Raw genomic sequence first — 17813 nt, 5'->3', positions numbered from 1 at the left:
TGCATACCTCGGTTGTAATGAGTAGTTATTTGAGTTACTGTTGCCTTTCTATCAGCTCGAACCAGCCTGGCCATTCTCCTCTGACCTCCGGCATCAACAAGGCATTTTCGCCCACAGAACTGCCGCTCACTGGATATTTTCTCTTTTTCGGACCATTCTCTGTAAACCCTAGAGATGGTTGTGCGTGAAAATCCCAGTAGATCAGCAGTTTCTGAAATACTCAGACCAGCCCGTCTGACCAACAACCATGCCACGTTCAAAGTCACTTAAATCACCTTTCTTCCCCATTCTGATGCTCGGTTTGAACTGCAGCAGATCGTCTTGACCATGTCTACATGCCTAAATGCATTGAGTTGCTGCCATGTGATTGGCTGATTAGAAATTTGCGTTAACGAGCAGTTGGACAGGTGTGCCTAATAAAGTGGCCGGTGAGTGTATATGTGTATGTGTGTGTGTGTGTGTGTATATATATCAACATTGTTGATATTCCGCTCCTCATTAGTTGAGCACTCACAACACCATTGACGGTTTGGGAAAAAAAAACACTCTGTATATATATATATATATATATATATATTACCTCATTCATCTTTTGTGATTTTGAGCTGGAGTCAGGGGGTCTGTATGAGTCAGAGAGGTCAGTGATTTTATTCACTGCCACTTGATGAATCACCATAATGCTTACCCCCGCCTTTCACTTTTAAGTGCTCACAATATATCTCCCCGCTCTGCGTATCATTGTTCTTTGAGTTTCTTGATGGGCTGGTTAAGAAAACATGACCAGCCTTGAAGGCGCATATATTGTGAACAGACACCAGAGAGACGCCTTCTCACACTCCCACTTTAAATTATAAGCCAATGAATTATGAAGCTTGCCCACAGGGCTGGAAGCATTGGCAGAAAATCCTGTGCCGTGTTAAGTTTGATTTGCAGCTGCTGGACCTCCCTTTTTGCACAAGTTCACATTTTGTGTGTGAAGTTTACTTTCATTTTGCATTTACATCGCATAGTTTTATTAATGCTTTTTTTTACCTTGTAAAGAATAATTTCTTTTTTTTCTTCCCTTGGAAGTGTGTGTGTGTGTGTGTGTGTGCGTGCGTGCGTGCGTGAGGGAGGTGTCTTGTTATTGTTATTATTATTAGTAGTAGTATTATTATCTTTGTTATCCTGGAATCTCTTTGCGGGCCACATTAAAATGGCCAGCATGTCCCACTTTTGTTGCCTTTCTATTGGAATGCAATCGGTTTAGACGGAGATGAGTTATGACACAACATGATTTTACATCAAATAACATGACAGCTGTCATTTAGCATAGCTAGACAGTTACCACATAGGGTTACCACATCATAATGAGTATCTGCAGTTTTATAAGTTCATTTCTGTCGTACAAGGCATTTGACCAAGTGTGACTGTTCGGTTGCAGTACAGGTCTCTGAGATTCCTGTGACCAAATAAACAGGTGCTTTAGTCACAGTCTGGAGGTATAATCATCACACTTTATTACATTTTCTATGCATTACAGTAGTACCTGGCATGCATGGAATATGTGTAGTTATAGAGCATGGCTGGTACTCCAATGTTAGGTTCAGTATTCTGTAATTTGCTTTCCTAGGTGGGAAGAAGGGAATCAGTTTATCAACCTAGGCAAGGTGTCAGAGGTCCCCTTGAATAATCTGATAAAGCATGATAATGCACGGGCAGCACGGTTGCCCAGTGGTTAGCACTGTTGCCTCACAGCAAGAAGGTCCTGGGTTCGAACCCCAGGCTGTCCCATGTCCTTTCTGTGTGGAGTTTGCATGTTCTCCCCGTGTCTGCGTGGGTTTCCTCCGGGTGCTCCGGTTTCCTCCCAACATGAAAAAGCATGTTACAGGGTTAATACTCCTGTCTGTGCCCCTGAGCAAGGTAATGGAAAGAAGAACTGGAGTTGGTCCCCGGGTGCTGCAGCTGCCCACTGCTGCTATACAATAGGATGGGTTAGATGCAGAGAACACATTTCATTGTAACCTACAATGACAAATTAAAGTGACTTTTGTTAATTTTCATAAACAGAATGCTGGGGGTGGATAATTGATAACTGAATGGGCTGATGGAAGTGAAAGAGCCGTGCTACAGAGGAGAGTGCTGAGTTGACTTGTTGACCTCCTGTCCTGGTTGATTGGATACTTGAGTTATCACCAGTTTGCCTCTGACAGAACACCACTACCTTCAGGCTTATTTTAATGCAATGACTCAAGCACAGAAAGTTCAATTCAGTGGTTGCGATTATTATGCAAAAAAGTTTCGTGCTGCTGTTATATATAAAAAAAACAACCTTTCTCATATTAGTGCCATTAATTGCATTAATAGTTTTCATACAAAACTCCTTTATCATATCATTATGTGTGGCCTTTCCTAACTTGTCAAAAACACCTTTTAACTGTTCCTTATTGTTATAAACAGGCTGCAGGACCTAACACCACTGACAAAACCCATGTGGTTATTTGGGGATTTTATCATAATGAATTGCAAAATTTCAAGTCGTAATTGTTTTCTTGTGTTTTTGTGCCGCGTTTTTTTTTTAAAAAAATAAATGATAAATGGACTGCATTTATATAGCGCTTTTTTAGTCTACCGACCACTCAAAGCGCTTTACAGTGTATGCCTCACATTCACACATGTTCATACACTGATGGTGGAGGCTGCCATGCAAGGTGCCAACCTGCTCATCAGGAGCAGTTAAGGGTTCAGTGTCTTGCTCAAGGACACTTTGACATGACCTCCGCAGGAGCCGGGGATGGAACCAGCGCCTTCCGATTGACCCGCTCTACCTCCTGAGCCATGCCTCCCCCTCTTTAATTTTTTACCTTTACCATCAGTAGACTTTACTATTCATAGTGGCAAGCAGAACTTTTCTTTTAACTCGCTAGTTTAGGACTATTCCTCTGATCCATTTCCTACCTGCTGCAGGTGTTTTCTGTTGGTTAGCTAGTGTTAGGTGCAGTTTAACCACTAAAATTACAGTAGTTCTTTTTGGCCCATGGGGTAAAATTAAAGAGGGAGAGAGAAAGAAAATGTGTACTAGAAATGAGGTCACCTTATTAGGTGGCAGAGCAGGATTAGCTTCTTACTCCCATGGTCCATATGTCTGAGCTTCTGCTGCTACAGCTTAATATATGGTGATCCTTTTTATAGTCTCGCTTCCATAAAGTTACAGCACAAAGTTCAACTTAAGTCACCTACTTAGTCTGAGATTGGATCATCGCTTGCCTCTCCCACACCTGTAACGTTTTTATGTTTGCATAATTTCGAGTCGATAGCAAAGCCCGCATCAGCCCACATCCATCACTTAACACCAGTTGGAGGCATAGTGAAATCCTACCTAACGTGTCCATGAAATGTTCCCAACGACCTGAAAGCATAGTTCATATCTGTGAAATGAACTGCTGCAAAAGCTAAACCCCCTCATGATTTACTGTCACCAGTCTCAACTCAGGGGTGATTGAACGCTACACTGATGTATGTGTAGAACAAATTTAATCTGCTCTAAGTAGTAATTTCTGTGACAGTAACAGTTTTATTTGGCACTAGAGATCATTCTGCCCTGTCAGTCAGCTTAGCCAGTTAATTTCTTGTAATATCGTAGGTTTGACCCCTCCTCTTCTTCTTGGTTTTGTTTTGCAGATGAGCGTGAGGCTGTACAGAAAAAGACCTTTACCAAGTGGGTGAACTCACACCTAGGTCGTGTGACCTGTCGCATTGGAGACCTGTACACGGACCTGCGTGATGGCCGCATGTTAATCCGCCTACTGGAAGTGCTGTCAGGAGAACAGCTGGTCAGTTTTTCACAGAAACTCTTCCTCTCTGACCTAACCGTGACCCCATCACTCAGTATGACTTCCCTGCCCCACAAATCATGAGGCACAGGAGACCATCAGCTTCTTTACTTCTGGCATGATTTCCTTCCTCTATTGCCTCACTTGTGTTTGTCATGTTTTACCACTTTTTCCTTTCTGCTTTTTTCAGTCTATTCTGATCTCTAGTTTGCCGTTGCCATCCTGGTTCACTGTTTTTGTTTGTTTTAGGGAGTTGTTCCTTATCTGATGCGAGTGTCTAAGGACAAGATGTGTTGCTGTAAATCCCCTTGAGGCAAATTTGTGATATTGGGCTATACAAATAAAATTGGCTTGACTTGACTTGGCTTGTTTTTTCCGATACTCTCTCCTGACAGCCAAAGCCCACTAAGGGTCGCATGCGCATCCACTGCCTGGAGAATGTCGACAAAGCTCTGCAGTTCCTCAAAGAACAGAAAGTGCACCTGGAGAACATGGGATCCCATGACATTGTGGATGGGAATCATCGTCTCACCCTGGGTCTCATCTGGACTATCATCCTGCGCTTTCAGGTGACATATTGCTATGTGAAGCTCTGCTCAATCTTCTCTCATCCCCACTTAATTGCAATGTTGTCACACCTCCCACTCACAGACCTGACTTGGATTTAGGTTGTCGGGTCCCGCTATGAAGCATTCTAAACCCCCAGAAAAATGCAGTAATGGGGATAGAAACTGATTTATAATCCACTTTAATGCAGATAAAATGATAATGCCAGCTTTAATTGCCTTAGAATAGTGTTAAATGCACTGCAGGCAGAGTTTAACTGAGATGATGCTCTACTAACAGATCCAGGACATCAGTGTGGAGACAGAGGACAACAAGGAGAAAAAGTCAGCTAAAGATGCTCTGCTACTTTGGTGCCAGATGAAAACTGCTGGGTGAGAAATCGGCATAGCTGGGCAGATGACTAAAAACAGTTTATGTACAGTATGTTGAAGGTTTACTCTACCAAAAATGCTATTTGTGGGACTCTCACAGTGTTTGAAGATAAATCTTGCTGTGTTTTTAATGATTAATGAATATTGATCTGTTCTCTGCAGGTACCCCAATGTCAATGTCCACAACTTCACTACCAGTTGGAGAGACGGTCTGGCGTTCAATGCCATTGTGCACAAACACAGGTCACTGTTGTCTCCCTGTACCTTACATCACCTGCTGCACTGTCATGTGCATTCTATCAAAGCTATGATTTTAGTCAACCATTCTACTAACTGAATAGGTGTCCAGTATCCTGGCCTCATGTTTTTTCCTTTTCTTTTGTATAATAAGGAGCACCTGTTGCAGCCCCATCATACTTTTCTGGGGTAATTTTGTCCCCACTTTCTATTTAGGATCCCTCCTCCTCCTCTCTTAACTGTCTGCCATTTGGCTAAAAGGATGAAAGTAAAATTGGGAGTAAATTGACCTAGATCATAGAAACAATAACCCAGTTATTTTGTATGCAGAGCCATGCTGTCTGGCCCCCTCTGCTGGTAATTTGTTTTTGACGTACTGGTGGTCCTTGTGCTGTAACAGATCTGGGTCAGCTGAAAGCTGTAGGATAGCTTGCATTCATCAGTCAAGTCGAGTGCTGGCACTGTTTGTTGAAATAACTGCTTAAGGCTGATATGCTTGGCAAAGGAGCATTAAGTGGAAAATACTGAACTACAGAATACTGTCATTAACATGCTTGGATCCTGTTCAAAAGCGAGCGGATAAAATCAAGCAGCCAATTAAAATGGGAGTGTCTGTTTTGAATATTGGATTACAAATGTTATTGTAAATTGTCATTCATGTAGCTGTTAAAGACTGCCATTCATGAAACTGTATGGTATTACGCTTAACCAAAAATGAGTCTAACTTTGTCATTCATTCAATTATAAGTTTAGTGTTTTCAATTTTTTATTTTATTTTTTGCAAAACAGCCCTTTTGCTAGGTCACTGTATATGGTGGCTCAGCTTCATAACTTTTGGGATCAGACTTTCTGTAAACCTCCTGAAATCCCACTGAATGATTTCAAATATACATTAGTGTTAATTAGATTAAAAAAATATATTTTTTACATTTCTGAAGGAACCTTCATGCAGACTCAAAGACAAAAAAAAATCAGTAAAATTGAATTTGGTAAAATTATGCTCAAATTAAAATGGGCAAAAACATATTCATAGATTTGAGGCCCTAAAACAGATACCCAACATGAGACTTCAAAACGTTTTTATATGCCAAATATAGACATGAGGGATCCTGGTAATTGAGCCACATAAGAACATAAACAAGAATATGCAAAAATAGGTGTGCCAGTTCAGATATTAGTTTGATTTTATGTTGTTTTTCTTATTGGGCCCTCATGTGAACCTGTTGAAGTAGGTTGCAACCCATTTGTTGAGATACATTGTTTTTGAGTAAGACTAATGATTATTATCTGTCTCTTCAGATCATACGGCAATAGTGTTAACACGTCAATATGATTGGTATTGTTACTATATAGCAGTCTTTTCTCCCTTGGAATCTGTTCTAATTAAAAGCCTCAACTCTGTCCCTCCCACTGCAGATCTGACCTGATTGAGTTTGACACCCTGAAAAGGTCTAACGCCCACTACAATCTCCAGAATGCGTTCAATGTGGCAGAGAAGGAGCTGGGGCTTACCAAGCTGCTGGACCCAGAAGGTGATTGAGTCTAGTCCTCAAAAAATCATTAGGTCCCCTGCTGGTCATTAAGTGGGTCTGACCATTCCCCACCATCCACTAAATGGTGGCCTGTGACCCAGGAAAGCTCGATGGGGTTTGTGTGGCCATCGAGGATTACGGGAATTAATTACAGCTTAGACAAAACTACACCACATGTCAGCTACACTGACAGTCACACAGAGAATGTCTGTGGATGGTGAGAGTTTGGCATTCATAGTTCAAGATAGACTTGGAGACAGAACTCGAGTGTGAACTCCACATTGAGAGGATGAATTGTGTCTTTGTGTGTGTTCATGCTTATGAAAGGTAGATAAGGAATATGGAGATGGATGGTTGATGATCTTACACTTTTTGTCCAGATGTCAACGTTGACCAGCCAGATGAGAAGTCCATCATTACATATGTGGCCACTTACTACCATTACTTCTCCAAGATGAAGGCCCTGGCAGTGGAGGGCAAGAGAATTGGCAAGGTTAGATAGTGAATATGTGTGAATGTGTGCACATTGTTTCTATTTATTGATTTATTTTTGTTTCGTTTTAGGATTTTTTTTATATGTACTGAATGGTATAATGAGTGTTTGCCTGCTGGCTGCCTTAACTCTCAGCTTACTTGTATATCCCTCCCCTCCCAGGTGCTGGACTATGCCATTGAGGCTGATCAGCTGATTGAGAAGTATGAGACCCTGGCCTCGGAGCTGCTGCAGTGGATTGAGCAGACCATCCTGACTCTCAATGATCGGCAGCTAGCTAATTCCTTGAGTGGCGTGCAGAACCAGCTTCAGGCTTTCAACTCCTACCGCACTGTGGAGAAACCCCCCAAGTGAGTGAAGGCCTCACTAAATGAGTGTAGTTTTATTAAAAAAAGATAGTAAGAGATTTGACAGGAAGATTTTCAGCTTCTTGACATAAAGCCACATCTGTGCACTACACATTCAGTTGAACACTGTATTTCCCTAATTTAGAGATGAACTATATAATATGACTGAGGTGTTGTCTGGCATGTCTGTGCTTTACAGATTTACAGAGAAAGGTAATCTGGAAGTGCTGCTCTTCACCATTCAGAGCAAGATGAGAGCTAACAACCAGAAAGTCTATATGCCCAGGGAGGGTAAACTCATCTCTGACATCAATAAGGTATGGGCCTGTCAGGAAAAAGGCTTGTATGTTGGAATTATTGTCCTCAGTGAAAGGGAATTGTACTTGGTATAAGAAATAGTTTGTGGTCTTTTTTTATTTTTAAAGAAAAAGGTTTCTGGCTTTGAGACTTTCCTGAAGCCAGAAACCATAGAACTGGGATTTTAAAGTAATTAAGATGTTAAATTAGAAATCTGGAGGGAATTTTATAGGGCAAATATTCCATGGTTTGTCCTTGACATTTGAAATAGATAATATGCATATTCTTGCAGTGCTGCCAGCATGTGTACAGTAATGGTGCCCAAGTTTCATGATATTCACAAATGGATGTTCTTTTGATTGGCTTGGCAGGCATGGGAACGCCTAGAGAAGGCAGAGCATGAGCGAGAGTTGGCACTGCGGAATGAGTTGATTCGCCAAGAGAAGTTGGAGATGCTTGCTGCTCGTTTCGACCGCAAGGCTGCTATGAGAGAGACATGGTTAAGTGAAAATCAGAGATTGGTGTCTCAGGTAGGACATCATACAATCCATTCACCCATACACAGACTCTCACACAAGGAAGGTTAAAGATGAGTCAACTGAGACTGGTACCAGCATAGGTTCCATCTGGTCAATTTGTCATCAATTGAGTTCCCTCTCTAACAAATTAGCCGGCGTGGCTGCAAACTCATACCAGTTTAGCATTTGAATGAACACATTTTGGAGTTTTTCCTGTCATGAGTTTATGTGTCTTTATCTTTAGGACAATTTTGGAACAGACCTGGGAGCAGTGGAGGCTGCCACTCGTAAACATGAGGCCATTGAAACTGATATTGGGGCATATGGGGAGCGTGTGGCTGCTGTGGAGGCCGTTGCCAGGGAGCTGGAGGCGGAGAGTTACCATGACGTACGGCGTATACTGGCACGACGGGACAACGTGCTTCGACTCTGGGAGTACCTCAAGGAGCTTCTTGCTGCGCGCAGGGAGAGGCTAAATGCCCACCGTGACCTTCAGAGGCTGCTTCAGGAGATGCGTTACATCATGGACTGGATGGAAGACATGAAGGTACTACTTGACACAACACCAACCATAACCACTGTTCTTTTATCTTGTGGGACATGAATGCTGGGTATCCTACACTCTGTTGGCTTTTTCCCCACGGCCTTCTACATGGTGTGGCACCCTGGGCCATAACTGGGAAATTCACTCACTCACTTACTCATTCATTTATTCACTCACTCACTCAGGGACCACTGCACATTGGTGGTGGAAATGTAGGTAGTGCAGACTTGACTCTTTGCAAGTGAGATGCTATTGGCAGTATAGGTATGGCTCAGGCAAGTGAAGCACTCAATAGAGAAAGCATGCAATGACTGTCGGTGCACACTAGTCAAGTCAAGTTGATTTGTATTACCCAAAATCACAAAGTAGTCCCAAAGGACTTTACAATCACAGAAATATATGATGGCCCCTATCCTTAGACCTTCGACTTAGATGAGAAAAACACCACAAGAAAGACCTTATCATGAAAGAAATGGGAGAAACCTCAGGAAAAACAACAGAGGAGGGATCCATCTTCCATGACAGACAGACATACAGTGGGTGTTGAATGCCGAGTAGACAAGAGTAACATAATTACAATGTACAAGAAGAGATTACACATAGAGCGAGGTAATGTAGAATATATACAGTAAATACATATGATATAGTAAAGCAAATTTAGGCCATAAAGATTAGGCCATAAAAAGTGTAAGCGGACAGTGCAAAGCTTAATGGAGTGAATCTGGGATCATTCAAGATGTTAAGCAACTCAATTTCAACCAACCTCACAGAAGCAGTCAAGAGCTGGTTGGACCAAAGTGCCAAAAATTGCAAATTAGTCGTAGCCAAAACAAATGATGTAAATGCAATTATGAACAAGAACAATGCAAATGATAGCTTAAATCTCCAGGAGTATGGGACTGCGATCAAGGGAAGACGAGGCGCACCACAAACAGGATCCTAGATCCCAAAGTCATCAGACCATCCAGAGAGAGAGAGAGATAGAAAGAGAGAGAGGGGGAATTGAACACTACACTGTTTTAGCCCCAATCTACCTGTCCCAGAAAAATCTGTGCAAAAAAAAATCTGCGCAAAAAACCTCAAGAATTGGAGTCAGATTGGCACTCGTGCCTGTCATTGACGCTCTTCTAGTATGAGTGGCCCAAAGACATGTCCTAACCCAGTCTGTTACTTGTCCCAGACACCCTGACATTTTCAAGCATGTTTGAATTTATCGGTACCAAATCTTCTGTTGTGAGTAGCTAATGAGAGAAAGAGAGGCAACCAAGGGTAAGGTGAGAACAACCTCAAAACACAGACAATCCTCACTGCCCATATGTCCGCAACCATTCTCTCCTGCATAGTTTACTTTTTTTGTCCCTGCCCGTTTATCAGCACAGATTAGTGCACAAACAACTTGATCACAAGCTGCTCTTCCACATCAGATTCCGTTTTGGCAAAGTCACTTTACAAAAACATGCCTCTAACTTGTGTTTTTGTGAGCCAGTGGAGTTTTGGGAGAGGATTGTTCACCCTCCAGGTCCAAGATGTTAGAATTTGTGAACCTCGTCTGCAGATCAGTTGTGTAGTGTACCCACCAGTGCATCAACAAGAAGATAGATGTCAAGACAAAACGTGTTGTAGTGTGAGCGGTACAATGATTTTAGGATTTCTAAAGTCACGTAGTGGGCACTTGACATAAGCTGCACATGGGTCATCTGTATTAAATAGGTGTAGGCAAAACCTGTTTTGTAATATTGCTTAAGAAATCTGAGCTGCACAGAGATAAAAGTCTTACATATGAATTACAGTTACTTAGCTAGCTGGGGCGGCATGGTGGCACAGTGGTTAGCGCTGTCGCCTCACAGCAGAAAGTCCTGGGTTCGAGCCCCGGGGTTGTCCAGCCCTGGGGTCATCCCAGGTTATACTCTGTGTGGCATTTACATGTTCTCCCCATGTCTGCGGTGGGTTTTCTCTGGATGCTCCAATTTCCCCCACCAAAAAAAAAAAAAAACAAAAAACATGCATGTTAGGGTTAAGACTCCTGTCTGTGCCCTTGACCGAGGCATGGCAAGACACACTGGAGTTGCTCCCCGGGCGCTGCACGGCAGCTGCCCACTGCTCCTAGCTACACAACTAGGATGGGTTATATGCAGAGCGTAATTTCCCTACGGGGATAATTAAATTATATCATCATCATCATCAGCTACTTCATCTTTTGCACCAGGCAGTGCATTTCCACTTTGTGATTTAAGCCAGATAGGTTACTTTAGGCAGAGTTCCTCATTTTAGTTGAATGAAACACCAGGGCACCGTGGGTTGCTATCAGTTTCTTCTTGTTCAAATTACTAAAACGCAATCTCCTAAATCTTTTAAATCATATAAATTGTTGTACACTTATGCTGAGTCATAACAGCAGTCATGCAGTCAGCCCTGCACTGGGGCTGGTTTAACAGTGACAATTAGCATGACTTTCATAGGCTTACCCTGGCATTGTTCTGCTCTGCTGGCATCACAGAGGTTGGCTAAGGTTGATCTCACTGTGTGTCACATGGCAGACTAACCTCTGTGTATACCCATACACTAATACTGGTGTTGCCAGTGCTTTAAGTCTGTGATTTGATGCGAGTCAGAAGCAGTACCTTATGCAGGTGTCAGCAGATACGATACCCTGATGCCATGGCCAGAGTATTGAGTGGAATACTCTGGCCCAGTTGGCCCTGAAACATCAGGGGTCCCTGTTTAGTGTTTCAGTCACTATACCAACCAGTCAGAATGGACCCAAGTACAAATGCATTAATAGCTGTTTGATTCTCCTTTGCATATATGCATAGGTTGGGTGATGATGTAATTGTCTTGAAGTCAACAATAGGGCAATCAAAGGGTTGCAATGATGAGTTGTGTACAGATGGCATATTTTCAACATCCATCCATCCATTATCCAAACCGCTTATCCTGCTCTCAGGGTCGCGGGGGTCTTGGATGAAAATAAAATATTCAGTATCAGCTATGTTGCCACCCACCGCAATAAAACTTTTGTCGTGGGGGTGGAATGAAGGAAGGAAGTTCAGACCAACTTCTAGCTACATGCCGATACAAATCAGTTATTGTAAGAATTTGAATTGCCAGCTATTCCAACTATTCCATCTATGGATTGCAGGGGTGCTAAAAAAAGCATTAATGCATTCTTCTGCCTTTTGTCAGATCCAGTTGAGTTCTTCACAATACTGCCTCAAGCTCTGACAGCTTGGCCTTGTCAGCCACCCACTACATTTTCTACAAATACAGCACCAGCATGTGCTGTTGACATGACCCCCTCTTAAAATAGTCATTTGCTAATACATGAATGGTGCTTTCTTTACTTTTTGTGAGCAAAGACCCGCAGGTAGGGTTTGGATGGGACACTGGGGGTCAATGGGGCACACACACAATTTAGGTGGGACTTGAAGCAAAAAAAGAGAAAGAAATGTGTGTTTTATTGGTAGTGGAGCACATCTGTTTCTTCTAAATTCAGTTGATATAACTGGTTAGATATTGTTTGGGAATTTTAACTTCATGACCACATTGGGGAGCTTTACACCCCTCAATGGAGGACTGAAGTTGTTCTTCACTCAGAAGAATGGTGTTCGTGGCCCTTTGACAGCAAGTGCCTGCCATCCTTAAGTGTCCTTCCTTGAGTGTATTACTGTACCCTTAGATCAAGGAGTAATTCAAGGGGTGCTGACGTTATGCCCTCACCTCCCTATATGGGGGTGGGCAGGCGAAGAAGACATTTTCCTCTAGGTAGTATCACAAACAAAATTATGACCACAAAAGGTATTGATGCGGCAGTCTGATTTACCACAGCAATCTTTTCTCCTGTTTACAGTAAGACACCCTATTTATACCACATAAAGTCCTACATCCCACTACCTTAAAGTTTGGTTGTTGTTCAAGATATTCTACTTCCTTGTTTACCCTTAACTTGCTTTGGTAGCTCAAATATTGAACATCTCTATGATGGTCTCCCATTGCCTAAAATTTCAAATGATTAAACACAGAAACCAAACATCTAATTGGGTTTGTGTTGTAATATCTAGTTGTATCATCTAATGACCTCTCTCACTTTCTGAGGAAATTGGAGTATTTTTCTGTTGTTATCCTTTTAAGTACAGTTCTGTATCTCTGTCTTTGCATTGCTCTTGCCCTGTAAGAATGTATAGGGTTTGGCTACTGCTCCAGTTAGTATAAACAATTTGTCATTACAGATGTGTGATGAATATCTTCCTTGCTCATTTCAGGGCCGTCTGCAGTCACAGGACAGTGGGAAGCATTTGCATGATGTGTTGGATCTGCTGCAGACGCACACTCTGGTGGAGGCTGACATATCAGCCCAGGCAGAGAGGATCAAGGCTGTGCAAGGAGCAGCACAACGATTCACTTCCCATGAACAGGGTGAGGCTTAAACATTTACTATGCAAATGTTATGGCTTTATCCAGACCTGTTAAATGACTGTAAGATCTAAATCTAACCTCTTCTCATCTTTTGCTTTGCTAGCTTATAAACCATGTGAGCCTGCACTGGTCAGTGAGAAGGTGTCACTGCTAGGTCGGGCCTATGAGGAGCTGGGTCAGCTCGCTGGTGAGAGAAGGGAGCGCCTGGAGGACTCGCGGCGCCTTTGGCAGTTCCTGTGGGAGCTAGGAGAGGAGGCAGCCTGGATCAGAGAGCAGGAGCAGATCTTGGCTGGAGGAGACTGCGGCCGTGACCTCACTTCTGCGCTGCACCTGCTGAGTAAGCATGAAGCCTTCAGGGATGAGATGGCAGCCCGGTACGGCCCTCTGGGTCACAGCATTGCTGCTGGAGAGGCTTTGGTGCAGGAGGGACACTACGGCGCTCGAGAGGTCACGGAGAGGATCGAAGACATCCGTGCACAGTGGGCACATCTTGAAGAGGTGAGTTGGTGTCATTTAAATTAAAGTGCTTTGTATCCAATCAACCGTGAGAGGATTTTCCCAAATGTCAATTAACAATGTTGTCCTTCTCCCTCCCAGACATCCCAGTTGAGAGAGCAGAGGCTTAAGGAAGCAGTGGCCCTGCACCAGTTTCAGACAGATGCTAATGACATGGATGCTTGGATCCTGGAGATACTTAGACAGGTGTCTAGTCAGGAGGTGGGCCATGATGAATTTTCCACCCAGACCCTAGCTCGCAAACAGCGGGAGATAGACGAGGAGATCCAGAGCCATCGCCCCCTCATCGACTCCCTGCAAGAGCAGGTCCAGGCACTGCCAGAGGCCTACACAAACTACCCCCAGGTTTATATGTTTAAATGTCATCTTTCTTTATTCGTATCTGATTATAATACTAATTGAGCAAATTCTAAAACAAAGTTATTATGTCTACCTCTGCTTTGTAGGTGGACGGTCGCCTGCCTGCTATTGAGCAACGCTATGAGGAACTGGAGTCTCTGTCAGCAGCGCGGCGCCAGGCTCTGGAAGGTGCCTTGGCTCTCTATCGCATGTTCAGTGAGGCTGGAGCCTGTCTGCTCTGGGTTGAAGAGAAGGAGCAGTGGCTACATAGCATGAATATCCCTACTAAACTGGAGGACTTAGAGGTGGTGCAGCAGAGGTCAGTGCTGGAGGACAATAAGAAGGCAATATTTGTTCAGAGGGATATTTTTTGTGAAAGGCTCTGTGTTTAGTTTTCTTAAATTGTTATCTGGATGTTACAGGTGTGCTTTCTTAGAATGGTAAAGGCATAAAAAGCTAGCTTTAATGTATACAAACCACCAATTGCAGTTTAAAATTGTTAAAATGATCACCTTTTTCGATTTTGAAAAATATACTTTTTTTTGCATTTCATGCTCGCACATGTCTCTTGGCAGCCTTGTTCACCTTAGGGAGTGAATATAATCTGTAAATATGAAAAGTATTAAAATAATTGGCTTTGGAGCTCACAGTAGTGAAATAATAAAGGCTGAGCTGTTAATATTATTGTACAAAAACATATCCATCCATCCATGCATTACCCAAGCCGCTTATCCACATCGGGGTCGCGGGATGCTGGAGCCTATCCCAGCAGTCATTGGGCGGCAGGCAGGGAGACACCCTGGACAGGCCGCCAGTCCATTACAGGGACAAAAATATATATTATACATAATTTTTTTAAAGAACCAAGATTTCTTCTCTAAAAGCCCAACAGGTTGTGGCAATGCTTCTTTTACAAAGTTAGATAAAATTCAACAAGCCACTGCTTCCTAAGGATTTTTTTTATCTCAGTTGAAAAGCAACATACATAAATTTGTAGATTTTATCTCCCTTTTCTGTAAAATGTAATATATGATTCAAGCCTTCTGTGCAGTATATCGTATTACTTTATAATTACTGTCATACTTTTCTTTATGATGTTCACTGTCATATACATTTACATACAGTAAATGTGGTATATGTATTGTCATACATATACTACCATATCATATTACCTAGGGGGAGGGTAAACTTTTTATTTTTACATGAATGAAGCTGGACATTAAATATGCTTTTATATGTGGCTGCAGGTTTGAAACACTCGAGCCTGAAATGAACAACTTAGGTAGTCGTGTCAGTGATGTGAACCTGGTAGCACAGCAGCTGCTGACCTCTGATAACTGCAACAAAGAGCAAATCCACCAAACACAAGACCAGCTGAACAATAGGTCAGTTCTGTACACATATTGTGTATAATAAAACCCACATCTTTAAGATGGAAATGTATTTGTATACATTGGGCCACTGTGGATAGTCTTATAAGTATTTCCTTTGGTGTGGTCTCCAGATGGAAAGAGTTCCAACTGCTGGCTGGTCAGAAAAAGCAAGCCTTGGAGTCAGCTCTTAACATCCAAAACTACCACTTGGAATGTAATGAGAGTCAAACCTGGATGAGAGAAAAGACCAAGGTGATTGAGTCCACTCAGGGCCTGGGTAATGACCTCGCTGGAGTGATGGCCTTGCAGCGCAAACTTACTGGCATGGAGAGGGACCTAGAGGCTATTCAGGTATGTAAAAATTAGGGGCTTGAGGCTAATGGATCAAGGTTAAGAAGAGAGGAGGCTGGGCTTTGAATGAACCAGCAATAAAAGAGAAAGAAGCTTTTATAGTTAATTGTCATTAATATGCTTATATAAAAACATTATGTGCTTCACATTTGGCAATGTTGTCAACCGTCCTCGTCAATTCAATTGTTTTTTTGTTTTTTTTTTTCATTTCAAGGGCAAGCTTGATGACCTTAGAAAAGAGGCAGAGAAGCTGGCCGAGGAACACCCAGACCAGGCTGAGGAGATCCACGCCCGCCTGTCAGAGCTTCGGGAGGTGTGGGAGGACTTGAACATCACCATGAAGCGTCGTGAGGAGTCACTTGGCGAAGCCAGCAAGCTGCAGGGCTTCCTGAGGGACCTTGATGACTTCCAGTCTTGGCTGTCCCGCACTCAGACAGCTGTAGCTTCAGAGGACATACCAACTTCCTTGCCTGAGTCTGAGAGCCTGCTGGCTCAGCATGAGGGCATCAAGAATGAGGTAGACAACTACAAGGAGGACTATGAGAAGATGAGAGCAGTGGGTGAGGAGGTGACCCAGGGTCAGACAGATGCCCAGCACATGTTCTTAGCCCAGAGGCTGCAGGCGCTGGACACTGGGTGGCATGAGTTGCGCCGAATGTGGGAGAACCGCCATAGCCTATTGGCTCAAGCCTTTGACTTCCAGACCTTCCTAAGAGATGCAAAGCAAGCAGAGGCCTTCCTTAATAGCCAGGTAACAAGTGTTGTTGATTTTGAGGCCTTTCAGACTTTTGGGGCATGACTATTTGAAGCCCAAACCACACCTAGCCTGAAATATAGCAAGCTGAGGGTATGGCTTGAGTCATGGCTGGTGTGAAACGTAAAGCCAGCTGTCTGATGGAAAATAGAAAAATGGAATACCTGCAGTCAACTGAAAATGCTTCTTTGTGACCGTAATTTATTTTTCTGGACTTACACAAACATGTACAGTAGCCTTTTCACCCTAGTTGTCTTTAGAGTTAGCTAAACTAATGCCTGCGGTATAATTATCAAAGATTGGGATAGGCAGACAAATCTGATCGTAAATAGTTTTTAAACTTTTTTTTTTAAATTGTAAACTGTTTTTAAGAGCGCCTCTATCCTACAATAGCTCAAGGTGACATCTAAGGTGAAATAGAACATAAATCTTTATTGCAATTGCAAGGTACACTTTTTTAACTCGCATTGCTTTGATTTTATTTTACAGTCTAAAACATTGGTGCATTATCTAGCTATGGTGTATCACAATATTCCCTTTTTAAACATTGGAAGATCATCGATAAGATTTCCAGGTATCTTGGTCTAGGTTACGAAATCATGATATCTTGGATATTAGACTTTTCAAGGCATTACTATTCCCCTTCCCTCCGTGCAGGAGTATGTCCTGTCCCACACAGAGATGCCGACAAGCCTTCAGGGAGCAGAGGAGGCCATTAAGAAGCATGAGGACTTTCTGACCACTACAGAGGCCAGTGAGGAGAAGATCAGTGGTGTGGTGGAGGCTGGACGGCGCCTCATCAACGATGGCAACGCCAACGCTGACAAGATCCAGGAAAAAGCTGACTCCATCCAGGAAAGGTAACAACAGTAAGAAAATAAGAGATGAACATACCGGTGTGTATAACTTTTCCTCTTTTATTTGATGTAAAAACGGTGAACGATTTTTCTATTTTCTCCAGACATCAGAAGAATAAGCAGGCAGCTAATGAACTGCTGACAAAGCTGAAGGATAACCGTGAACTTCAGCACTTCCTTCAAGATGGACAGGAGGTAATAATAATGTAAAACAGTGAATTGATGACTAGATAAATGTAAAGGGTATGAGCAGGGTGCAAACAGTGGGCTCTGAGTCAAAGAGAATAAAAAGTATTATATGGCAATTGCTACACAGAATGATGATGGATCCATAAAGTTATTGACTTATCAAGTGTTCACATCGATTACTCCAAAAACTCCATAAGCGACAGGAAGTCAGTCATTTCCAATGACTGCTAATGACACAGGCAGACATCAGCAACCAACAGCAACAGGACAACACCAAGGGCATAAAGCTGAAAATGTTTAAAC

The 17813-nt window shown here is 42.7% G+C and overlaps 1 protein-coding gene across 2 annotated transcripts in view; it reads left to right on the top strand.

The window, feature by feature from the left end:
* Positions 1-17813, top strand: part of LOC130116283 (spectrin beta chain, non-erythrocytic 1) — a 53598-nt gene that overhangs the window by 23859 nt on the left and 11926 nt on the right. For both annotated transcript variants that reach the window (XM_056284204.1, XM_056284203.1), the window contains 19 exons: positions 3661-3812; positions 4208-4381; positions 4659-4750; positions 4913-4993; positions 6404-6519; positions 6900-7012; positions 7175-7362; positions 7559-7676; positions 8028-8186; positions 8419-8721; positions 12978-13131; positions 13235-13629; positions 13729-13992; positions 14094-14305; positions 15234-15371; positions 15491-15710; positions 15925-16461; positions 17122-17324; positions 17426-17516. In XM_056284204.1, coding sequence (XP_056140179.1) covers positions 3661-3812; positions 4208-4381; positions 4659-4750; positions 4913-4993; positions 6404-6519; positions 6900-7012; positions 7175-7362; positions 7559-7676; positions 8028-8186; positions 8419-8721; positions 12978-13131; positions 13235-13629; positions 13729-13992; positions 14094-14305; positions 15234-15371; positions 15491-15710; positions 15925-16461; positions 17122-17324; positions 17426-17516 — 3710 coding nt within the window. The remainder of the gene's footprint in view (positions 1-3660; positions 3813-4207; positions 4382-4658; positions 4751-4912; positions 4994-6403; positions 6520-6899; positions 7013-7174; positions 7363-7558; positions 7677-8027; positions 8187-8418; positions 8722-12977; positions 13132-13234; positions 13630-13728; positions 13993-14093; positions 14306-15233; positions 15372-15490; positions 15711-15924; positions 16462-17121; positions 17325-17425; positions 17517-17813) is intronic.

This window comes from Lampris incognitus, chromosome 8 (genome assembly GCF_029633865.1).
Source record: "Lampris incognitus isolate fLamInc1 chromosome 8, fLamInc1.hap2, whole genome shotgun sequence".
In the NCBI taxonomy this organism is placed as follows: Eukaryota; Metazoa; Chordata; class Actinopteri; order Lampriformes; family Lampridae; genus Lampris; species Lampris incognitus.
This window is presented reverse-complemented; position numbering and strand designations above follow the sequence as displayed.